The sequence below is a fragment of the Rana temporaria genome, chromosome 1 (assembly GCF_905171775.1).
Source record: "Rana temporaria chromosome 1, aRanTem1.1, whole genome shotgun sequence".
In the NCBI taxonomy this organism is placed as follows: domain Eukaryota; kingdom Metazoa; phylum Chordata; class Amphibia; order Anura; family Ranidae; genus Rana; species Rana temporaria.
The window spans coordinates 204737525-204763538 of NC_053489.1; the positions used below are offsets into that span (position 1 = coordinate 204737525).

Here is a 26014-nt window from a genome sequence, read left to right on the forward strand (position 1 = left end):
AGAATCTGGCCCTGACTTTTTTAGTTTATTCCTCTACCACAAATCCATCAAATTCTTCATCTTCAGTGTCTGAGTTTAACAGTTGGGCGATTTCAGCATCAAGCATGACCGGATCCCTCTCATCATTATCAGAGTCAGTCTCGTTGCTGTTACTTAGCTGTTCAGTGATAATTCCGGCCTTCCTGAAAGCTCGGATGACACTGGAGACTGATGCCTTCACCCAGGCATCCACAATCCACTGGCAGATAGTGGCGTAACTTGCCAGGCAACGCCTTCCTGTCTTGGTGAATGTGTGTTCACCTTCTGTCATCCAATGCTCCCACGCAGCTCGCAATTTAACTTTAAACGACCTGTTGACACCAATATCTAGTGGCTGGAGTTCTTTGGTTAATCCACCTGGAATGATGGCAAGCACCGAATTAGTTTTCTTCACTTTGGGTTAGCCTTTAAAATGACGCCAACCAGAAACTTTTCTTTTGGCAAAGTCTTCCTCTTGAAAATTACCATGGGTGGTAGTTTTTGGCCATTAGCCTGGCAACTGAGAACTACAGTGAAGGATGACTTCTCGTTTCCTGTAGTGCGTATAGATACCGGTACTGGTCCCTGTTTTCTCAACAGTATGGTTTACGGTGATATCAAAGGTGAGGGGGACCTCGTCCATGTTGGTGATGTGTTCCGGCCGGATCTTCTTTTCATTGATCTTGTTCGTGCAGTAGGTGCGGAAAATGGCCAGCTTTTCTTCATAGTCCTTTGGCAGTTGCTGTGAGATAGTAGTTCTTGTGCGGATGGAGAAATTACGCCTTTTCATAAAACAGAAGCACCAAGAGGGACCTCCTCGAAATTTGTTGAATTCCATGTTGCGTGCCATCGCTGTTGCTTTGAGTCGAATAGCGACCGTAGAGACACCTCTACCTGCGGTTCTCTGTTCAATAACGCACTGTTCAATTTTGTCCTCCAACTGTGGCCATCTCGCTTTGTTCCCTCGGAAACTCAGTTTGGTCTTGTTTACCTGGCGCAGGGCGTCTTCTTCCTTCCTCCACTTCCGTACCATTAATTCATTAATGTTGAATTCTCTCGCAGCTGCTCTATTTCCATGTTGTAGTGCGTGACTGATAGCGTTGAGTTTGAAATCCGCTTCGTAAGCAGGAGCCATTTTTGGGGCAGCGGGTATGGAAAATGAATGAATAAATGCACACACCTCCTGACTACGATGGCCGTAATGCTCAATCCAAGCAGTGCAGCTTTGTAGCTTACCAAGGCTGTGCTAAAACATGTTGACAGATTTTTGAGCGCCGTGTACCACATAAAATCGGTTCTAGGACAGAAAGCACAACCATACATTAGGCGCACCGCATTTTAAGGCGCACTGTCGATTCTTGAGAAAATGAAAAGGATTTTAAGTGCGCCTTATCGTCCGAAAAATACGGTACTTTTCCGTTTTTTATTTTACAATTTCAATCATGCTGTTGCCTACAATTTTCCTCTACAAAGAGGACCCCATTAAACTGCAAAAAATATATTTCATACTGCCCCCTCCTGCCAGTGCAGACTGATGGACTATAACCTGCATTTTGTAGTGGCTTCTTAGCGGGACTAGGGTTGACTGTTCAAATCTCAACCATGGCACTACCTGCACAGAGTTTGCATGTTCTCTCTGTCTGGGTTTCTTCCAGGTCATTGACAGAGCTATATAATAAAACATTTAATAAACTGGTGCTTAGGGAAAAGTTTGCATTGGTGCTCAGAGGAATATAAAGTTCGCACTGGTACACAGGAAAAAAGATTGCATATTTTATATATTGGGTTAGAACAGCCTTTCTCAACCTTTTTAGGCTTCAAGCATGCTGTATTCTTTTGCCGCTATTTTCTCCTACAGAAGTTTAGCAGTAGAAAAAAGGAAGAAGGTTAAAAAAAAAAAAAATATGAAAATGTGTTTTTATATGCGCGTTCTGGCCATTAAAATGCAGTAAGGCAGGAATGTGCCTAGCATTAAATTAGGCACTTTTGAGCATTTTTCCCCTCCGGAAGCATAGGTGATGTGTTTTTTTTTCAGCCTCTAAATTTTTGAAAATTTAGAGTCTAAAAGCACACATAGGTTAACATGGAGAGGGCATTTGGAGGCAAAAAAAAAAAGCCTAAACGCCTGTAAAAGCAGCCTTTTTAAACTCAAGTCTGCATGGGGCCTTACCCTTGTGGAACCCTATTGTAAATCTCAGGGAACCCCTGAATTTTTCAGATCTACAGCTTGCAGGATGTTAGTGTGATCAGTGAGTTGTAGCTATAGCAAATATACAGTCATGGCCGAAATTGTTGGCACCCCAGATTTTTTTCCAGAAAAGCAAGTATTTCTCACAGAAAAGTATTGCAGTAACACGCGTTTTGCTATACACATGTTTATCCCCTATGTGTGTGAATTGGAACAAAACAAAAAAAAAGGGAGGAAAAATAAGCAAATTGGACATAATGTCACACAAAACTCCAAAAATGGGCTGGTCAAAATTCTTGGCACCCTTTCAAAATTGTGGATAAATAAGACTGTTTCAAGCATGAGATGCTCCTTTAAACTCACCTGGGCAAGTAACAGGTGTGGATAATATAAAAAAATCACACCCAAAAGCAGATAAAAAGGAGAAGTTCACTTGGTCTTTGCATTGTGTGTCTGTGTGTGCCACACTAAGCATGGACAACAGAAAGAAGAGAAGAGAACTGTCTGAGGACTTGAGAACCAAAATTGTGGAAAAATATCAACAATCTCAAGGTTACAAATCCATCTCCAGAGATCTAGATTTGCCTTTGTCCACAGTGCGCAACATTATCAAGAGGTTTGCAACCCATGGCACTGCAGCTAATCTCTCTGGGCGTGGACAGAAGGGAAAAATGTATGAAAGGTTGCAACGCAGGATACTCCGGATGGTGGATAAGCAGCCCCAAACAAGTTCCAAAGAAATTCAAGCTGTGCTGCAGGTTCAGGGAGCATCAGTGTCAGCGCAAACTATCCGTCGACATTTAAATGAAACGCTATGGCAGGAGACCCAGGAGGACCCCACTGCTTACACAGACATTAAAAAGCAAGACTACAGTTTGCCAAAATGTACTTGAGTAAGATAAAATCCTTCTGGGAAAACGTCTTGTGGACAGATGAGACCAAGATAGAGCTTTTTGGTAAAGCACATCATTCTACTGTTTACGGAAAACGGAATGAGGCCTACAAAGAAATGAACACAGTACCTACAGCGAAATATGGTGGAGGTTTAATGATGTTTTGGGGTTGCTTTGCTGCCTCTGGCACTGGGTACCTTGAATGTGTGCAAAGCATCATGAAATCTGAGGATTACCAAAGGATTTTGGGTCACACTGTAGAGCCCAGTGTCAGAAAGATGGGTTTGCGTCCGAGATCTTGGGTCTTCCAGCAGGACAATGACCCCAAACATACATCAAAAAACACCCAGAAAGGGATGGCAACAAAGTGCTGGAGAGTTCCAAAGTGGCCAGCAATGAGTCCAGATCTAAATCCCATTGAACACCTGTGGAGAGATCTTAAAATTGCTGTTGTGAACAGGCACACTCCCAATAAGTGAGACCTGGAGCAGTTTGCAAAGGTAGAGTGGTCCAAAATTCTGGGTGAGAGGTGTAAGAAGCTTATTGATGGTTATAGGAAGCGACTGATTTCAGTTATTTTTTCCAAAGGGTGTGCAACCAAATATTAAGTTAAGGGTGCCAAGAATTTTGACCAGACCATTTTTGTAGTTGTGCGACATTAGGTCCAATTTGCTTTATTTCCTCCCTTTTTTTGTTTTGTTCCAGTACACACACAGGGGGTAAACATGTGTATAGCAAAGCCTGTTTTACCGCAATACTTTTCTGTGAGAAATACTTGATTTTCTGGAAAAATTTCTGGGGTGCCAACAATTTCGGCCATGACTGTATATATGAAATTATAACAAATACATAAAATATACAACAGAACTGCATAGAAAATATTATAATGGCAGATTCACAAACACTGAATTTGCATTGGTACTCAGTGGCAACACCGAATTTTCATTGGTGCTCATTGCAAGATTCCAAAGCTGTTGCATTGGTGCTCAAGGAAAAGTTTGCACTGATGCTCAAGGAAAAGTTTGCATTTGTGGTAAGCAGTGACAGTGTACAGGGGAGTAAAGGGTGCCATGCATCTTTCCTACTCCATCTTCAGCCTCACTGTGTAGCAGCTGCCCATTCTAACCTTGATGAGGTTCTAGATCCCCTTCTGGGTGGCTGAGTGACCCCCCCCCCCCAAAAAAAAGCCATTTGCCAGCACTGACAGGGTGCGCTAGCCTTGGCCCTGTGTCCACACACGCTGACCAATAGCTTTCTAGTTCCCCAGACAGCCCGGAACTATTAACAGTAGTGAAACGTGAAGCCACCACTGGGCAGATTAGAATCCTTATGGAATCGGTGGCTTACCACCCTTGGTCTTGCTCCACGCTCACTTGTAGGAGACAGGTCCCTCTAATATGGCTTACCACCCCTGGTCTTGCTCCATGCTCACTTGTAGGAGACAGGTCCCTCTAATATGGCTTACCACCCCTGGTCTTGCTCCACGCTCACTTGTAGGAGACAGGTCCCTCTAATATGGCTCAGACAGCCTGTTTTATTCTCTGACCGAACCATAAATATAACTCTGCTCTCAGTATAATAGATTACCTGTGATCACCATGCCAAGCAGTTTTTTACATAGATCTTTATTATGTTGAACATTTTCACTTTTTATGCTCAAACTACGAAGTAATGTAATCTACATATAACCACTCCACTCAAACTCATTATTCCTTAATATTGTACAATGCTGATGTGATTATAGGAACCAGGGATAGAGCATTGGCAAACTATGTTCCTGACTATTTTTTATTATTAAATGCCAGTCTATGGGTTAATCCACTGTAAAGCCAAACGTTATATTATATAAAAGCACAAAGTATGTTCTGTTGGTTTTTGTTTTAGGTCTTAGGGCAGGAAGGAGGATTTGGATTGGAGTTCTCTTTATTTTTGTTTTGTAAATTGCTGAAAAATGTCAATACACAATTTATCATATTAAAAAGACAGATAAATAAATATTGCCCATCATATATAGCAGCCTCTGAGAACTACATGGCTCAGTAGACTCTGTATTTTTTCAAAATGTAAAACCCAATATAAGTTTTGTAAATAAATAGAAGATAAATATGGCATGTAAGGAAGGTGGAATCAAGCCAAAAATAGTAGTACAGGGCTCACTTCTTGTTCCTAAGTATTTTAATAAACTAAATGCGCATTTAGGCCATCATTAAATATTCTGCCATGTACGAATGTGTATTCCTAGGCTTTGTCTGGATGCGAATATTTATCAAAGTATATTTTTTCAAAATATAAGGGCTTTTCTGCATACAGGCTTTTGTTTGCAGACACACTTAACAATAATTGTCTACTATATTCCTCCCAGCAGAGTTCTTTGTTATAAGCCTCAGTGAGCTAATGAACACTATTTACGCATCAGGAAGTTGCACTGCCATGCTTTTAATGGTTAGCAAGATTGAGCCAACAGAAATAATAAGTCTAATAATAACAAAACCACTACTAAATAATAATATTCCGTAATGATATTCTGTAAGATATTTGTAAATGCTCAGTCGTGAAGTGTTCCAAATTGCATTGTCAAGGCTGTGGAAATTCCTTTTTTTTTGTAAATATTCAAGCAAACCTATCATACCAAATAAACACTCTAGCTAATGGTACAGTGGCGGAAGCATGATCATCAGTCCCTGTTCCTATGAGAGTTTTACTATATGCAATGTAGTTTAAACTCCAAACTATGGGCCAGATTCACAGAAGAGATACGACTGCGTATCTCCTGATACGCCGTTGTATCTCTGTGATCCGCCCGTCCTAACTATGCGGCCGATTCATAGAATCAGTTACGCATAGACAGCGCTAAGATCCGACAGGTGTAATTGACTTACACCGTCATATCTTAGGATGCAATTCTAGGCTGGCCGCTAGGTGGCGTTTCCATAGCGGTCGGCGTAGAATATGCAAATGACTAGTAGCGGCGATCCACGAAGATCCGCGCGTTCGTCGCAATCTCGTACGTCGTCGCTCGTCGGTTTTTCCCGTCGCAAAGTAACACCTGCTTTAACATGGTTTATCTTTAGATCAGCCATGTTAAAGTATGGCCGTCATTCCCGCGTCGAATTTCAATTTATTTATTTTTTGCGTAAGACGTCTGGGAATACGAAACGCCGTTACGCACGTCGCAGTTCAAAAAAAAACGTCGGGGCGCCGTAATTTCGCGCAAAGCACGACGGGAAATTTGAACACGGAGCATGCGCAGAACGTTCAGCGCGGGAACGCGCCCAATTTAAATGGTGCCCGCCCCATTTGAATTAGGCGGGCTTGCGCCGAGCGGAATTACGTTACACCGCCACAAGTTTTCAGGTAAGAGCTTTGTGAATCAGGCACTTACGCTGTAAACCTGCGGCAGAGTAACGTAAATGGGATACGTTACGCTGCCGCGGAGTAACGTATTTCTCTCTGAATCTGGCCCTATATCCTCAACTCCTATCCTAATGCAAAAAAAAAAAAAAAGGGAAATAAATAGAAAGTGTGTCGCTAAAATGATTCTGCCAATTCTTTGACTATGCAAGAGTGACTAGATTCCACATTTTCTAGTAAACCCACACTTTCTTAATTTTTGTTTTGTAGGGAGAATTAAACGTATCTGTGCTGATTCAAAGATGTTAGTTTGAATACTACTTTCAGGAACGCACTTATAAAAAGGAGCAGTATGGAATAACCATGGCCATGCTGCCGATTTGCAAATAGAAACAAAAATTCTCTGCCGCTGAGGCGCCTCTTTGAGGTGTCTGTCCCCATGAACCTGAAATTCTTCTTGCTGGGCCTTTTCCCACTGAAAATTGCCAATCCCTATAAGAAGCTGCTTCAACACATCCTCACAGCTGCACACTGTCTTGTCGCCCTGAACTGGAAGCGGCACTCTCCACCCGAATCAGATGCCCTTTATGCTAGGATTAAAGATGTGGCGATGATGGGGAAAATGACTGCTAGAATGCAGGACAGAATGGAAACCCACAATAAAATTTGGGAATTATGGCATCTCCAGGAGGACCCGCCCTGAGCCCGTAAACAAGCTCCTATGGGAGCTGCGGTGGCTCAACGCGATTGGCACTGCGCTGACAAGCCATTCACCTCTGCAGCTAGGGGTTCGGATCCCGGTCTCGGCTACATGTGAATTGAGTTTGGTGGTCTCAGCCCGGCTCCGGTGGGTGTGCTATGCGAGGTAAGCCTGCGCTTAGTACACCCACCCCCCTCCCACAAAAACCACCACACTTACACACGCACTCAAAATTGGGTTAACATGCACGCACTTTGACCACGCGGTCTCTAAAAAGAGAGGCGAAGGACTAACGGGGCTGGTTGAGCGGGCTAATCCTCTCACTCCCTTATAGGGAGTCCCTCTGCGCCGTTGGGCTTCAAAGCGGAGCAGGTAGGGCGGGCTGTGTGGGAGGACCCCCTCACACACCCTCCATTGCCACCCGGGGCATGGAGAAAGGTGGCAGATTGCCTCTGGGGGAGGCCTGCCTACTCCCAACTCCTGAAGTCCGGCTCCTCTCTCGAGTACACGCACAAAATACACTTAAAAAAAAAACAAAAAAAAAAAACAAGCTCCTATGATGACCCCTTATACAGTGCCGGGCCTTCAGAGCCTGTGCCATAAACCGTGGCTCCCGTGTGCATGCGCAGGAGTGACATCATCGCCCCCCCAGTCACTCATGTAGCCGGAAGGAAGACCGGAGGAAGAGGTCAGCCCTCTCAGTGGTGACAGCACGGCGCTGGAGGGCTTCGCTCTAAGGCAAGTCTTTCATAATGTGCTAGTATGTGATGCATACTAGCACATTATGACATTGCCTTGCATGCAATTTTTTTATTGTATTCTTCCCCAACAACTGCTGTTTACTACCGCTTTAAGTACATGTACTATTTAAATAAACTGTATTTTCCACAACATTTGCCTTTGAATGAGGGCTCTGGAGAAAAGGTGATCTTTTCAAAAGAGTATATATATATATATATATATATATATATATATATATATATATATATATATATATATATATACACACACACACACACACACACACACACACACACACACACACACACACACACACACACACACACACACACATATATATATATATATATATATATATATATATATATACACACATACACATATAATGGGGGTTATTTACTAAAGGCAGATCCACTTTGCACTACAAGTGCACTGCACAACTGCACTTAGAAGTGAAGTTGCTGTAGATCTGAGGGGGACATGCAAGGAAAATAAAAACAGCATTTTTGCTTGCACATGATTGGATGATAAAATCAGCAGAGCTTCTCCCCATTTCAGAGCTTCCACTTAGATCTACAGCAACTGCACTTCCAAGTGCACTTGTAGTGCAGAGTGGATTTGTCTTAAGTAAATCAACCCCAATGTTTACATAAAACTAAAACTTTGTCATATTTCATAATCATAAATATGAAAGTAAAAAAACAGAAAAGCTTATAAAATGAAGTGAAGATTGTGCAAAGCCCTAAATAAAAAAACATTTAATCTAGTTATATATTCATTAACCACTTAACGCCCGCCGCACGACTATTTACGTCCGCAAAATGGCACGGACAGGCAGAAGGGCGTATATATACGTCCTTGCCTTCTAGCGGGTGGGGGGTCCGATCGGGACCCCCCCCCCACTGCGTGCGGCGGGCGGATTCCCGCGGGGAGCTATCCGGGACGACGGCCCGGCTATTCGTTTATAGCCGCTCCGTCGCGATCGCTCCCCGGAGCTGAAGAACGGGGAGAGCCGTGTGTAAACACGGCTTCCCCGTGCTTCACTGTGGCGGCGTATCGATCGAGTGATCCCTTTTATAGGGAGACTCGATCGATGACGTCAGTCCTACAGCCACACCCCCCTACAGTTGTAAACACACACTAGGTGAACCCTAACTCCTACAGCGCCCCCTGTGGTTAACTCCCAAACTGCAACTGTCATTTTTACAATAAACAATGCAATTTTAATGCATTTTTTGCTGTGAAAATGACAATGGTCCCAAAAATGTGTCAAAATTGTCCGAAGTGTCCGCCATAATGTCGCAGTCACGAAAAAAATCGCTGATCACCGCCAATAGTAGTAAAAAAAAAAAAAAAAAAAATCATAAAAATGCAAAAAAACTATCCCCTATTTTGTAAACGCTATCAATTTTGCGCAAACCAATCGATAAACACTTAATGCGATTTTTTTTTACCAAAAATCGGTAGAAGAATACGTATCGGCCTAAACTGAGGTAAAAAAATATTTTTATATATGTTTTTGGGGGATATTTATTATAGCAAAAAGTAAAAAATATTGAATTTTTTTCAAAATTGTCGCTCTATTTTTGTTTATAGCGCAAAAAATAAAAACCGCAGAGGTGATCAAATACCACCAAAAGAAAGCTCTATTTGTGGGGAAAAAAGGACGCCAATTTTGTTTGGGAGCCCCGTCGCACGACCGCGCAATTGTCTGTTAAAGCGATGCAGTGCCGAATTGTAAAAACGCCTTTGGGCATTTAGCAGCATATTGGTCCGGGGCTTAAGTGGTTAAAAAAAAAAAAAAAGGAAAAATCAACACTAGCACCCAGTCTTCTGCAACTTGTGCTGACAGGAAGAGAGCGCAGAGTAAGCCAAGGCATGAGCTTATCAATGGGGCTACTTCTTCCCTCTCTGTACACCTGAGTCGGGAGGGATTTGAACTCTGCTCAGAGGAGGTCACAGATTTGGCTGTGCTGTCTGGCAGGAGGTTTTTAAATCACAAATCTATTTGTATACAGGTCATAATCCTTTGTCAGCCAAATCGCTTACATATATGTACATCAACTTTTATTTTCCTGTTTCCTGAGTATGTTCCACTTTTACACATTTTTGTAATGGTATTCCTACTAACATCAGTACTTGCATACCCCATGATATATCTACTGTACAAAAATTACAACCTCTGTTTTCCATTAAAAGCCATGTCTGTAGTCTTATTCTTATACAGTAGTCCAGGAAATTCTCTTAATTCGAGCAATCATTTACTATATATGTAAATATTACATTTTATGCTCATATAATCTGTATTTTCAGCCTAAAATCTGGGTTAATGAACATGTTTGGAAAATCTAAAATTAGTCATCCAGTTTCAGTTGACCGTCGTGAGTTTTGAACTTACAATGTTTACAGATGTAGAAAGAAAAAAAAGCATAGAACACAAATCACCACCCCCTCACCTACCGCAAAATTCCACATTTATCAAAAGAAAGAAAATCCTTAGTGTTTCTGCCTATTTTACTGCCTGTGCAAGGCATTTTATGAGAAAGTCGTAACCTGGTTAGCATTGCTGTGAATGAGCAGCAGAATTCATTACAGGCATTTAAATGGCTCAAACAACATTTTGCATCTTCAGTTGTGTTTTATGAGCTGCAGGCAGCCTTTGACTGCAAATCAATTTGGAAACAGAGGTTACTGAAAAACAGAAGTACATATTACAATATTCTTGACAGAGGTAAAACTGGATTACCAGAAGTTAGAGCACCGGCATACAAAAATACACCATTGGTTTCAAATACAACTAAAGCCATTGTAGGATTTGGATGAATATTGTACTGTTATGCTCATAAGTTTACATACCCTGGCAGAACGTATGATTTCTTGGCCATTTTTCAGAGAATATGAATGATGACACAAGCACTTGTCTTTCACTCATGGTTAGTGTTTTAAGCCATTTATTATCAAACAACTGTGTTTACTCTTTTTAGATAATAATCACAACAGAAACTACTCAAATGACCCTGATCAAAAGTGTACACACCCTGGTGATTTTGGTCTGATAACATGCGCACAAGTTGAAACAAAGGGGTTTGAATAGCTATTAACCACTTCATTACTGGGCACTTAAACCCCCTTCGTGCCCAGACCAATTTTCAGCTTTCAGCGCTGACGCATTTTGAATGACAATTGCGCGGTCATACAACACTGTACCCAAATTATATTTTTATCATTTTGTTCCCACAAATAGAGCTTTCTTTTGGTGGTATTTGATCACCTCTGCGATTTTTATTTTTTGCGCTATAAACATAAAAAAACATAAAATTTTGAAAAAAAACACAATATGTTTTACTTTTTGTTATAATAATATCCCAATTTTTTTTTTTTTAAATAAAAATTTCCCTCGGTTTAGGCCGATACGTATTCTTCTACATATTTTTGTTAAAAAAAAAAATCGCAATAAGCGTATACTGATTGGTTTGCGCAAAAGTTATAGCGCCTACAAAATAGGCTGCTGTGTCACCGACGATCGCGGGTGACTGGCGGACATCACGGCCGCCAGGCACTCGCATCGGCTCCCGAGCAAAGCGCCGGGCACGTTGTTTCCCCGCTGTGCGCCCCCAGCGGCGCGCACGGGGAATCACAGCAACAGGACGTCTAAAGACGTCCACTCGGCACTTGAGAGCCGCGCTGTGGACGTCTTTCGTCTATAGCGCGGCCCTCTAGTGGTTAAAAGGTAACCATCCTCACCTGTGATCTGTTTGCTTGTAATTGGTGTGTGTGTGTGTATATGTGTGTATATATATATATATATATATATATATATATATATATATATATATATATATATATATATATATATATAAATAAATAGCGTCTGCTACCCCTATCTGCCAGCCCCACCATCGGCTGCCACTCACCCAACTAATTAAATTCAGAAAAAATACTAACAATAAGTTACAAAGCCATCCACAACAATACCAACATAATAGTTCTCTTCGTACCTCCCAAGACCTGCTCTCTAGCTCCCTCCTCCCATATGCTGACTTTGAATTTTTTTTTTCCCCAGGTGGGGGAAACTATAGTGAAGCTCTGGTAGATGCTATGCCAACCTAATCCTTTATAAAAAGGTGCGTTTTAAACTGTAAAACACACATTAAACACAACAACTATTTGATGCTTACTTCTTTGTTAAAATTTGTGAATGTTTAACCAGTTGCCGACCAGCCGCCGCAGTTTTACGGCGGCAGGTCGGCTCGGCTGCGCAAAATCACGCAATATTACGTGATTTCGCATTTCAGCCACTAGGGGCGCACGCCCCCTGCTCGCCCCTGGTTCCCGACGTGCGTGCCCAGCGGGTGCAATCACCGCCGGGCACCCGCGATCACTCGTTACAGTGCGAGAACCGGGAGCTGTGTGTGTAAACACACAGCTCCCGGTCCTGTCAGGGGGAGAAATGACTGATCGCATGTTCATACAATGTATGAACAGTATTCTGTCATTTCCTCTAGTCAGTCCCACCCCCCCTTCAGTTAGAACACACCTAGGGAAAATAATTAACCCCTTCCTCGCCCCCTAGTGTTAAAATCTTCCCTGCCAGTGACATTTTTACAGTAATCAATGCATTTTTATAGCACTGATGGCTATAAAAATGCCAATGGTCCCAAAAACGTGTCAAAAGTGTTCACCATAAGGTCACGATACCAATAAAAAAAAATTGCAGATCGCCACCACTAGTAAAAAAAAAAAAAAAATATTACAAAAAATGCCATAAAACTATCCTATTTTGTAGATGCTATAACTTTTGCGCAAACCAAACCCTTATTGCGCTTTTTTTTACGAAAAAGATGTAGAAGAATACGTATCAGCCTAAACTGAGGGAAAAAAAAACTTTTTTTTATATATTTTTGGGGGATATTTATTACAGCAAAAAAGTAAAAAAATATTCATTTTTTTCAAAATTTTGCTCTATTTTTGTTAATAGCGCAAAAACTAAAAACCGCAGAGGTGATCAAATACCACCAAAAGAAAGCTCTATTTGTGGGGAAAAAAGGATGCCCATTTTGTTTGGGAGCCACGTCGCATGGCCGCGCAATTGTCAGTTAAAGCGACGCAGTCCCGAATCTCAAAAAGTGGGCAGTCATTGACCAGCAAAATGGTCCGGGGCTGAAGTGGTTAATGGAGTATGACATTTGCTATTGTAAGCTGTTCTTAACAATACTGAAGCTAGTATTCAACAATACTGAAAAAGAAGTATCAAGCTACCAAGCTGTAATCCCGTACATGTTCAGCAACACAGAGCGCTCCTATGAGCCGTTTTTACCCTATGGTCTTTGGTACGGAGAGTCATTCAGTGTGAAACACAGTGTAAATATTTACCATCTGCTCTGAGATTGCGCTACTCAGTGATACTCGGCTGCAATCCCTCAAGCCCCTGCAATGTACAAGCCAGACAGATTGCTTTAGCCTGCAGGACAAAAGCTCTCAACATCTGTATCTGCTGGTCCCTAATTTTCCCAGTCCCTCGGTATGAAGCCCCAGCCTCCATTCTCTTACTGAATGTAGTTTTATCCTAACGCGATTTCAAACACTTTCATAAAAGAGTGAATTCATGTAAGGCTGGGGTTACATATATGTGGTGACGGACACCACATGTGATTTGAATAGGAATCGTACCACATTCCTATTCAAATCACGATTTTGATTTTGAGCCATTTGTATGGCTCAAATTGCACCAAATCTGCATAAAACAGGTGCAGGACCTGGGTGGATAAAAATCTATAGATTCATTTTATTTTATTAAATCTGATTTTTTTAATTTAAATTTTTTTTGGCTTTTTATCAAATTTTATTTTAATAAAATGCTTTGGGAGTAAAGATCTACCTAAAGATGGTTTTCTATTTAAGATACATTAATAATTTGGTTTATTCAGCATGAAATGGAGCTTAGTTATGTAGCGCAAAGCTGCATTTTCTGCAATATTTAAATTTTCGGTAAACTCATTCAATGAATCCAAGCTCTGCAAGTGGAGATAAGATGCACTGCATTGATGCATTCACACAATTTCACAGTAACCATGAGATAAAACAAAGTTCAGGAATATTCCTTAATGCCATTAAGGGATGACTGGGACGACCTGTGGGGGACTGCATTTCAGTATCTAGCAGGGATAGATAGATACAGTACAAATTTCTGCATAGAATTTATCTCACCCCTGCCAGGTTGGCTCGAATGTTTGGGACTAGTCACTCGCAGCGTTGGAGATGTGCGGCACCCATGGCTGGCTTTCTACACATCTTTTGGGAATGCTCATTAATACAATCCTACTGGCAAGCTATTGCCTCCTGTATCAGGGAGGTCATTTCTATCTCTATCCCCATGTCCATCGAAGTATATCTTTTGCATATAGTGGAGCCCTTGGCCACTACCAGAGCTATACGGACCCTCCTTACCCTGTTACTATTCTATGCTAAAAACGTATTATTTTATCATGGAAGTGCAATGTAGCGCATACTTTGAAGTCTTGGAAAGTACTGGTGAATAAGGCTGTCCCCTTCTACAAGGCTACGTACTTGAATAGGGGGGCCCTAACTAAATTTGATAAGGTTGGGGGGGGGGGGTGGTCGGCTTCCATGCATACAGCGTCTGATTGAGTGAGTGCTGGTCTGTTTGTTAAAATTCTGAAGGTCTGAAAGCTCTCCAGTTTATTAAACTATTTCTCTGTGGGGGGGGGGGGGGGTCCTGGGAGGGTAATTTCTAAATACGGTATCCGTAAGGGGGGCATGGGGAGCGGTGGGACTGTACACTTACATTAGGTTTGAACGCCTCCGCACGGAGGTCAGCAAGTTTCCGTACCTGTCTGGGCAAGCATTGGGGGGGATGTATCACAGGTTTATGTGATGACTTTTCTGTTGTTACTATTGTTTTTTTTTTTTCCCCCTTGTTGTATATGCCGGCACCCTTTTGGCCGGTTGCTGTCCACGTTGGGTGGCAAGATGTAACCTGTATTGTTACAAATTAAACACTGTATTTTCCGGCGTATAAGACGACTTTCTAACCCCTTAAAATTCTCTTAAAAGTCGGGGGTCGTCTTATACGCCGGTAACCTAACATCTTACCTTACCAGAATCGCGGCCGTATGATTTTTCAAAAGCCGCGCCTCCGACGTCTTCTGTTCCGTGATAGGCGGAAACAATCAGCTTCCCAGGAGGCACTGTGTTCAGTGTCCGCCTATCACGGAGGGCCTCTCGTCCTTTGTTTAGTGTCCGCCTATCACGTAGGCCCTCTCGTCCTCGGACGAGAGGGCCTCCGTGATAGGCGAACACTGAACACAGTGCCTCCTGGGAAGCTGAATGTTCCGCCTATCACGGAACAGAAGACGTCGGAGGCGCGGCTTTTGAAAAATCGTACGGCCGCGATTCTGGTAAGGTAAGATGTTAGGTTACACGGCCGCGATTCGCATGGGATAAGGTAAGGGCACGGTCTGGACATGTAATGGGGCCGGTCTGGTCATGTAATGGGGCACGGTCTGGTCATGTAATGGGGCGCGGTCTGGTCATGTAATGGGGCGCGGTCTGGTCATGTAATGGGGCACGGTCTGGTCATGTAATGGGGCACGGTCTGGTCATGTAATGGGGCACGGTCTGGTCATGTAATGGGGCGCGGTCTGGTCATGTAATGGGGCGCGGTCTGGTCATGTAATGGGGCGCGGTCTGGTCATGTAATGGGGCGCGGTCTGGTCATGTAATGGGGCGCGGTCTGGTCATGTAATGGGGCGCGGTCTGGTCATGTAATGGGGCGCGGTCTGGTCATGTAATGGGGCGCGGTCTGGTCATGTAATGGGGCACGGTCTGGTCATGTAATGGGGCACGGTCTGGTCATGTAATGGGGCACGGTCTGGTCATGTAATGGGGCACGGTCTAGTCATGTAATGGGGCACGGTCTAGTCATGTAATGGGGCACGGTCTGGTCACGTAATGGGGCACAGTCTGGTCACGTAATGGGGCAATGGTGGCACAATGAGGCGAGGCATGACTAGTAGGAAGGGGGTAGTCTTATACGGTGAGTATATCCCAAAACCAACATTTTGGCTGGAAAATTAGGGGGGCGTCTTATACGCCGAGTCGTCTTATACGCCGGAAAAACAGTAATAAAAAAAAAAAAATAGCAATACTGCAGTATTAGAACTTCTTTTCCAAAGCTACCAAGGGCTATACAGAATCCACATAATAATCTGTGCTCTGCGTCTCGCTCACACAGGCATCGTCACACCACATAAAGTATGTGAGTAGTATTATTCCATGAGCAACTTTCATCAATATGCCTCCTGAGTATTAATTGTCACCCAGCTAAAGATCATAACAATCTATCACATCCTAAAACCAAGTTATCTACTGGGCAATCTAACCATGCTAACATATCATAGGCAGTGCCTTCTTCTGATCAGACATGAAGAATTTCTGCTGCTGGTAATTCTCTTTAATTGACTGTAATAAAAGGTCAAATAATGACATTACATTAAAAAATAAAATATCTGGCAATAAAGTTGATTGTTCTCACACCTCCCCCTGCTCTGAAGAGTGAAATCAGTTTATTGAGCAAAACTGAACTCGGAGACAGGCATACACACTATACGTGACTCCACATGGAGACTGCCAATTACTTCAAACTGGAGCGTCTAAGAAAGCTTGCTTCTAAACCCTGGTTTCTTGATGCCATTATACCTCCTGTTACCTCTTGCTAGATCTTTAACAAACAGGAACCCATAGACTTGGGGTAAAAAAAAATCTGCCATGAGCACCTCTGCACAGACCTCCTGGCTGACAGACAACCACCCATACCTCAGTCTATAAACATGCGCATCCAACCAATGTTGACTTCGGCCATGCTCCTATCCCTCAGGCAAGAGCTCAGAACCCTCCTCTGCAAAGAAAAATGCAACATAAATTGAAAGCTGCAGCTTACTCCACCTACAATAAGGCGGGAGGGCTCTGGCTCCTCGTCTGAAGGGATATCAGTCAAAGACCAAGATGGCCCATCTCATTTATCCCCACTCCCCAATCCAAAAACTCACACATTGCTGATGCATTCAGTGCATATTTATTATTTAATATAGTATATATATATATAATACAGTTCAGAGTATATAGTATGTATATATAAAAAATACAGTTCCAGTGTTTTAAAAAATATATTATATATACGATTTCAGTGACGCAGCATTCAGGTAACTTTAATAATGTCCCCTTGCTCTACTCTCATCCATACTTGATATCATTTTAGACCATATACTGTATGTGAAATTTGCTGGGAGGCCACTTCAAGATAAAAAGGAATAGAAGAAACCTATAAAGAGACGATAAAGGGTATTTTTATAAAGGATGAATAAAAAGTTCCTCATAACAGGCTCTGAAAGCAGTCAACTTCTTACTAGCCGCTCCATCAAATGTATTTCAATGCCCACACACACACACACACACACACAACCAGGCAGATCCTGACACACATAATGAGCACTAGGCAGGTAAAAATCCAATTTTGGGCCATCTCAAAAGGGACAAACAAAGAATCACCTGAACTGCCATAATTATACAGTGCATTTGTGTGATCTGAAGAGGACTAAACACTCTGATCAAGATAACCATCCCAGATGAGTCTGGATTTAGCATTATGCATACACTAGTAAATATGGTACTATGACCAGTGGCGGCTGGTGCTCAAAATTTTTGGGGGGGCGCAAAAAAAAAAAAAAAAAAAAAAAAAAAAACAATTGCAGCCCTACTGTGCCCATCAAAACGCAGCTACTGTGCCCAAATGCAGCTACTGTGCCCATCAAACGCAGTCACTGTGCCCATCAATTGTCGCCACTGTGCCATGCCATAAAATGCAGCCACTGTGCCATGCCATCAAATGCAGCCACTGTGCCATGCCATTAGATGTAGCCACTGTGCCATCATTTATCGCCACTGTGCCCATCAATTGTCACCACTGTGCCATGCCATCAAACGCAGCCACTGTGCCCATCAATTGTCACCACTTTGCCATGCCTTCAAATGCAGCCACTGTGCCATGCCATCAAATGCAGCCACTGTGCCATCATTTATCGCCACTGTGCCCATCAATTGTCACCACTGTGCCATGCCATCAAACGCAGCCACTGTGCCCATCAATTGTCACCACTGTGCCATGCCAAACGCAGCTGCTGTGCCATCAATTGTCACAACCGTGCCCATTAACTCTCACCACTGTGCCCATCAATTGTCACCACATGCCCATCAATTTTCGCCACCGTGCCCATCAATAAGCGCCACCGTGCCCATCAATAAGCGCCACCGTGCCCATCAATAAGCGCCACCGTGCCCTGTAAAATGCCCCTCCCCCTCGCAACTTACCTTTCTAGGGTCAGCCACCCTGCTTCCACCGTCCCTCGATGTCTTCTCCTGCCCTCGATGACGCTTCAGCCAATCAGGTTACCGGTAACCAGAACCGGTGAACCTAATTGACTGAGACGCCTGTCAGTGTTATCCAGGGAACGCACCACCCCCTGCGTCCCCTGGTTAACTATTAGGAAGCCGATTACAGCCCTCAGGCTATAATCGGAAAGCCTATTAGAGCCGCTGGCTCTGATAGGCACTTCCTAAGCCAACCAGCTGCCATTATTCAGATGGCCAACGCTCACCAAAGGGCCGGCCATCTGAATAGGGGGCGGCAGCGACAATACATGGATTCATGCAATGCATGAATCCATGTATTGTATTTAGTGGTGGTGCAGGAGCGAGAGGGGGCGGCGCTCCTGCGCCCTCTATGGACGCACTTGGAAAATAGGGTAGCGGAGAAAGAAAGAAAAGTAAACGAGGAGAGGAGATGACACCTAGGGAAAGGGAAAAGGAAGGAATGGAGGGGGTGGGGGGAATAGGAAAGTAGATATCACCAAAAGAAAGGCTGGGGGGGGGGGAGGGGGCATTAAGGGGAAAAGGGAAAGAGGATGGTTCACCGAGCCATACAAAAAAATAAAATAAAAAAGAGAAACATAGTATACCATTTAAAATTAAGGGCATCTGGTAAGCTAGTATTCACCTAAAGTTGACCTCCCCTCTTTTTTTCTCCACCCCCCTTTCTTTCCCTTATCTTTGCTTTAAGTACCCCCCGACTTTCCTAACACTAAAGATGCAAGAAATAAAAAAAGAGAAAAGGACAGTCATACTCACCCAACAACCACTAGTTTGTCTCCTTTCTAAGGATGGCTAGTGAGTGCGGGAGTGCCATTATCAACCAGCAAGTGTCATCAGGCACAGCTTTCAAAACGGATTATTATGCACAAGGAATGAGCATGTAGCAAGTGTTAGTCCATTATATAACCATTTAGGACAGTGATTCTCAACCTGGGGGTCGGGACCCCCTCGGGGGTCAAATGATGATTTGCCAGGGGTCACCAAATCCTGGGCTGTTCCTGAAGCCCGCACTATTCTCCCCAGAAGGGAGATGATAGGAGGGGGAAGGAACAAAAAAGAAAAAAAAGGGAGGGAAAGGGAAAAAAAGAGAGAGCAAGAAAGACAGTTAGAGGGAGGGATGGGGGGAAAAAACAAGGAGTTAGGATAGAGAGAGATGAAAGGGAAAGAAAGGAGAACAAAGAGAAAGAGTGGTACATTCTAAAATGTACTATAAGTGGAAGGCACTCAGGGAGTGCTAAATGTCCGCGGGTTAGGGGGGCAAATTACTTGTCTTGCCTTGAAAATAATTTTACTGTTAGGGGTCCCCACAACTTGGGAAATTTCATCAAGGGGTCACGGCACTAGAGGGTTGAGAAGCACTGATTTAGGACATTATCGGGGTTTAGAGGATTGCCATGTATACTTCAGTGATGGTCACACGGTTAAGGGAGTCCATTTTAATATAATACACCAAGCTATACTGGGCTAACAGGGGCAGAAGCTTCCAGCTGGAACCTCTTCCCTTTTACCTATTGTCATATCATACCGGTTTCAATCTGAGGAACAATGGAGCAAACAGCTATACTAGCGGAATGACATGCTAAAAATCTGAGCTGATCATCAAGTAGGCTGTGTCTGCCAAGTCAGTTTAGATGCAAAATTGTTCACGCCTGAGTGAAGTGTATATTTAAGTGGCACAGTAATGCGCATGCAGAGAATGTAAATGCCTGACCATATCAAACACACATTAAAGTCACTGGGGAGAATGTCAACTGCCAGAACCATCCCTGGGTTATTTGCATGAGAAAGCTAATTGTTTCTATTTTCAGGGCTACGTGTCTTGCTAGCCAACTCCTACACTCATAGGACAGACAGGTCACTCATTGGGTTTTCAGCATATTGTGAGCAGAAAGCCAAATGAGAGACAGATTGGAGCCAATAAAAATATATCTCTGTAAAAAGCGTATGAGCACTAGTCTTATTCAGGTCATGGTCTGAATTGAAAAATGTATCTTTAATGTAACTGCTATTTCTGTGTCTAGGTTCTTAAAAATTACCATATGTTCCTATGCACACATACTGTTAAAATAAATAAATCTAATTTTTTTTTTTACATGCAGAAGCATTCATTTTATTAGTATGTACCAATGTTATTAATTTTTTTTTTATAAAAAATCTTGTTTGTTTCTTATGTGAGAGTGTGGTACCCCACCAGGGTAATGATGCAGGATTCTCAACCTGACAGGTTGGGGGGCTCCAGGGGATTCGCTTATTTGGGAGGAAACTGGATTTTCGGTCTCCTCATTTCTTAGACCATTGATTTCAATGGGCAGGAGCACATTAGGAGCGGCCGGCAGAAGCGGCCGGCAGGACTTTTTCTGACCACCTGCCAGTGCACCGCTCCAGTGTGAATGGAGCAGCTGTTTTAGCGCATTTTGCAGGCGCTATTTTTAACGCTATAGCTCCTGCAAAATGCCCTTAGTGTGAAAGGGGTCTTAGAAAAGTCCACTTTGGGACCTGGAGCCAGGGATTTCTTAGAGATCCGGGTGGGATAAAATCCCCAGTCCTAAATCATGATTTTGGGAACAGCCAGCATACTAATTGGTCAGGTGTGTGCTGAGCTTTTAGTAACAACCTGACCATGGTTCTGGGCTCCACCCCAGCACACATGAAGTCTGGCCCAGGAGTCAGAAGGGGTCCACATGGGAGTCAGTGCAGCAAGTGGCTTCTAGCTGGGTGCACCAAGTTGGTCAGTGAACAGTTTGGACACAGACAAGGGCCTGGAGTGTAAGGCCAGAGTGGCGGTTCTGCAAGTATAAGCCAGAACGATGAATGTTGTTTATTACTGTAGCATAACTGGAATGCTGAATACCCCTGCAAGGGAATCTACTGAATTTGTTGAACCTTCTTATGAATAAAAATGGACAAAACCAGCCCTTAAATGAAGGAAAAGTGAGTGGCGGTGTCCTTAAAGCTCTACACTTGCCGTGAACCCCTTACACTATGTATAATGTACATATACTTTATATTATTTAACAAGCATTGTCTGTCGCTGCCAAAATGTGATAAAATGACACTGGGAGAGCCAGTTGTGGCAGTGAAAAGGTGCTTGAGTCATCTGAACAAGTAGCTCAACAGTGATTTCAAAATGGAGATAGATGGGTATTGTTCACAAATGAGAGTAGTCTGCTCTCATTCAGGTATCCTGTGCAAACAGTTGCTGCTTAAAGCAGAAATTCACCTAAAAGGGAAGTTACGCTCTCTCTTTCGCAAGGACTCACAGCTTGCTGCCCACAGTTAACATGCCAGTGCAGGGACTCAAAAACTGATGAAGAAACCCATACCTCCCAACATTTTGAGATGGGAATGAGGAACACCTACTAGCAAATGTATGACGGCATAGGACACGCCCCTGCCACGCCCCCTTAAAGAAGAATACAAAAAAAAAAAAAAAGGTTAATTAATTCCATAGGTGTTTTTTTTTTACCACTATTCTTTTATATTGGCTTTTAAAATTTATAAATGCAGACATTTAGAATTTGGATGAAAGGTTTAGCACTTGGAATCACTTTTTGAAAGATAAAAAGTGCATTTCATATACAACTATGTAGATCAGACCAAAATGAGGGACAAATGAAGGGGAAAGAGGGACAGAGGGACAGTCCCTCGAAATCAGGGACAGTTGGGAGCTATGAGAAACCAGTTTGGGTGAGGACAGAGCTGGGTCCCTGGACAGGCGAGTGTCAAAATCAGCAGCTACAGTTTCTGTAGCTGCTGAATTAAATTTTTTAAACAAATGAATGAAGAACCGCTGTAAGCAAAGCGTGCGAGAAGACACACATGTCCAGACCTGTTCGGCCATACAAATATGTATGCAGCCGGGAGCAACCGGCTGGGAGAGAGGGAGAGAGAGAGGGAGGGAGAGAGACTCGCTGTGTCTTCAGGACTGGAGATGAGCGACCACAGCATGTGTGAGGGACCAAGATCTGATCATGGGGGACTGCTTATCGCCAAGCTATTGGGACCAGACTAGCTGCCTGCCAGTACACATTCTAAAAGCCTGCTACACACTGTTAGTCCAAATAAAGACTGCCTGTTGATTTGAATTGCGATAATATACTCAATTAATTTACCGCCAAGCTGTTTGTACTCTTATTCCTGTGCGTTCTTAGAAAGTGTCAGCCTGCTAACTCTTCAGTCCACTGGTGTAAACAGTTTTTAGTCTACGGCCAAGTGCGTCAGTGGAGACCAAGCAGTTAAGAGAATCGTGGTAGAGCAGAGGACCCATCATTACTAGTGGCTGCTGCGGGGTGGGTGCTACAAGTATAATGCAATATTAGACAAGTATTTTGTGGTGTCTGCTTCAAGGCAGGATTTTTTTAAGTAAATATGATCTGGTCTAAAGGGTTTTGAAGGCAATACTAGTGCTGAAGTTAAAGCACTTTGTGATGCCTTTAAGCACCTGTGGTAATCTTAAAATAAATCTTTGTTCCTGTGAAGACTCTTGATACTAGGATACAGGTTGTACATGTGGCCTTGAGATTAAACACTGTCATTTCACCATCAATTGCCAGAACTTTTTGTGGGCAGTAAGGCCGCGTACACACGGTCGAACATGTCCGCTGAAACTGGTCCAGACATGTCCGACCGTGTGTACGGCCTAGCGGACAGGTTTCCAGCAGACAAAAGTTTCTTAGCAAGCTAAGAAACTTGTCCGCTGGAAACATGTCCGTCGGACATGTCCGATAGGTAGTACACCTAATCGGACATGTCCGCTGGTTATGACGTGTAACCAGCGTCCCGAAATCCCGCGCATGCGTCCAATTGATTAGACGCATGCGTAGAAGCATTGCACTTCCGTGTTTGAGAACGTCGGTGTCTTCTACGTCACCGCGTTCTCTGTCCGCAGGGATTTTGGTCTGATGGTGTGTACACACATCAGACCAAAAGCTCCCAGGAGACATGTCCGATGAAAACGGTCCGCGGACCGTTTTCATCGGACATGTCTCCTCGTGTGTACGGGGCCTAAGAGATCTGCAATTAGGCAATAATTAACAGAGGGAAATCTTAGCGTCAGATCAAAATTTGTCCAGTTCAGCAGGGATCAAATTTTGATCAGTGTGGCTGTGCCAGCTCGATAAAAGCCAGCTTTTTAACTTGAGCAGAGGTCTGGCCCTATGTATGTTCTGGGATTTTGATCCAGGGAAATTGCAAGTCAACCAAAAGTACTCAGACACCTTGGAAACTGGCACATCAGCACTGTTTCCTTAGAAACATTTTACATTCGGTTAAGTAAAGAAAGACTAAGGAATTTATTCCCCCCCTATCATTTGTCCCATAAATATACACCAAGTGTATGGCCATGATGAGCTCCCAACAATATAGATAAAACACATATTTAGACCTACTTAAAGTCTGCTGCAACCAGGTTAAAAGCATTGTAAATATGTCCCTCTTCAGATATCTTCTTAATGTAAGAAAAGCTGTCCAGATCAGAGTTCAAAAAGTTAGACACCAGGTGACCTAGGAATGTAAAACAACAAGTGTGAATATTTAGGATCAAATATGACATATTCATCCTTACTAACGATTCTTTAATCAATACAGAAAACATCATACAGAAATAATTTAGTGTATGGGTCAATTTGCATTAGCATATCATCAAACATACCTATCGTGGTGTGATGCTGAGAAACACTCAGATACCTACAAAAACAATGACATAGCTGCCTAGCTCAAGGAGAGTAATGTAATTCAGACATACAAATTTCAAAGATTCATATTAGTTTATATTTATTTTAGATGGGGTATATGAAGTATTAAAGAGCAAGTAAAGTCAGGTTGTTTTTTTTCCCCTTCCCTGCAAAGTATACTAGCACATTATGTGACACTTACCTGCAAACGTAGCCCTTGTTGTCTCCGCTGGAAGCCGCATCCATCTTCGCCGTCTTCCTTCTGGGGCTGCAGACTCCAGCTCTGTGACTGGCCAGAGCCGCGTGACGTCACTCCTGCCGGTCACGGCACAGACGCCCGTTCCTTCAGAGCGCATGCGCCAATGACAGCATCAGCACAGTATACAGCACAATATCCCTCAAACTACGCACATTTAGGAGATATTTACAGTACCTATAGGTAAAGCCTTATTATAGGCTTACCTATAGGTATGAACATACCAGGAAGGTTTACAACCTCTTTAACTCTTCTACCAAGTCCCACCTTTCTTTCCATTAAAGCGAAACGGTGAGCCTAAAATAATAGGAGGTGCAATTGTTGACCCGTTGAAGGTTCTGAAAAAAAAAAACATCCCAACCGATTTCTCTACCCAGTTACTCCACTCTCATCAATTATTTTTCCAGGTCTGTCATTTACACCTTTAAAAACAAGTCAGCAATGGAAGCTGCGGTTAATTCAACCTCACACGTACCTTTTATAACTCATACAATTTCTCGATCCTGTCAGAAATCCAGTGCTGTCTTGTGTACTCCCAAGCCATATTTTAAGCATTGTTATTAACCTTGCTCGATCCACCATTATAAACTACAGACCCCCCCCCCCCCCACATGTTATAAAGATGACAAAAGAGGGCGGTATTCTTAAGACCAAAAAAACACATTCATTATGGTGACAATACTGCTTATTTTTTTAATAGATGCATAATGGTTAGAAAGCCCTGTCACCCTTCAACAAGAAGTGTTACTGACAGGATCACCAGGTAAAAATAAAGAAATTAAAAAAAAACAAACAACAAATTTAGGCTTTAAAGCAAAGGACTGGTAGGTTTTAATATATTACTCACCTAAAGTAAGTGAGAAATTCAGACAAAAAAAAAAATAAAAAATTTAGAAGGGAAATCGAAGGAAAAGGTAAGTGAACCAACAATGCACTAGCTTAAAAGGAATCCATTTAGAAAATAAAAAAGGAACCTTTACAACTCCTTTAAACACAAAGTAAGTGGAGCTTAAAGCCTATTTAAACCCGAGAACAAAAAAAAGTAATATATTTAAACCTTTACAACCCCTTTAAGTATAGGAAGGTTTTTTTTTGTGTTTTTTTTTTTTAAACAGATACAGTGATGTTTGTGCGAGCTGATCGATGATATCTTGCTGGATTGGGGACAGGTGAGTATAGCCTGGCAGCGAAGCTTTAATATAGTTGTAAGGGCACCAAGTAGTTGCACTTAAAATAAGTCTAACCTTTTATTTCTTGGGAATATTAGTCTCAGAAACTGAACCTTACATCTTCAGTATTATTCTGTGGCTATTGACTCCATATATTTATGTTAGAACTTAGTATACATGCCCATAGAATAGTGTAATGCTGGTGCTACAAAAAAACACAACAACACGCACAACTAACATGCCATACCTCTGCCCTTGGCATTCACATCTATCTTGGGTTGCAAATAGTTTGTAAGTGCTGCAAACTTTCCTCTTTTTGTGATCCCCAGCCAAGTTCCTCCTTCCTTCCCAGTCTCCATGTCCAATCCTTCAAAAACAAGACAAAAGTTGCTGACAAAAGGTTGGAAGTGCTTGTAGGAAGAACCTTTGCACTATACGAGAAATGATAGGTGTTCAGTAACAGCAACCATACACAATGTTTATTGCCTGCAGGGATGAAGGCAAGTCAAGTAGTAACTGATCAATATAATGATAAATGAAGCAGAGCAAAAGAATGAGGGAAAAATAAATGGACAATTGC

At 42.7% G+C, this 26014-nt stretch overlaps 1 protein-coding gene across 3 annotated transcripts in view; it reads right to left on the reverse strand.

Moving 5' to 3' along the window:
* The window catches only part of TANGO2 (transport and golgi organization 2 homolog), a 177868-nt gene that overhangs the window by 60608 nt on the left and 91246 nt on the right, over positions 1-26014 (reverse strand). For all 3 annotated transcript variants that reach the window (XM_040347879.1, XM_040347872.1, XM_040347883.1), the window contains exons 4-5: positions 25682-25801; positions 23725-23839 (exon numbers count right to left, since the gene is read on the reverse strand). In XM_040347879.1, coding sequence (XP_040203813.1) covers positions 23725-23839; positions 25682-25801 — 235 coding nt within the window. The remainder of the gene's footprint in view (positions 1-23724; positions 23840-25681; positions 25802-26014) is intronic.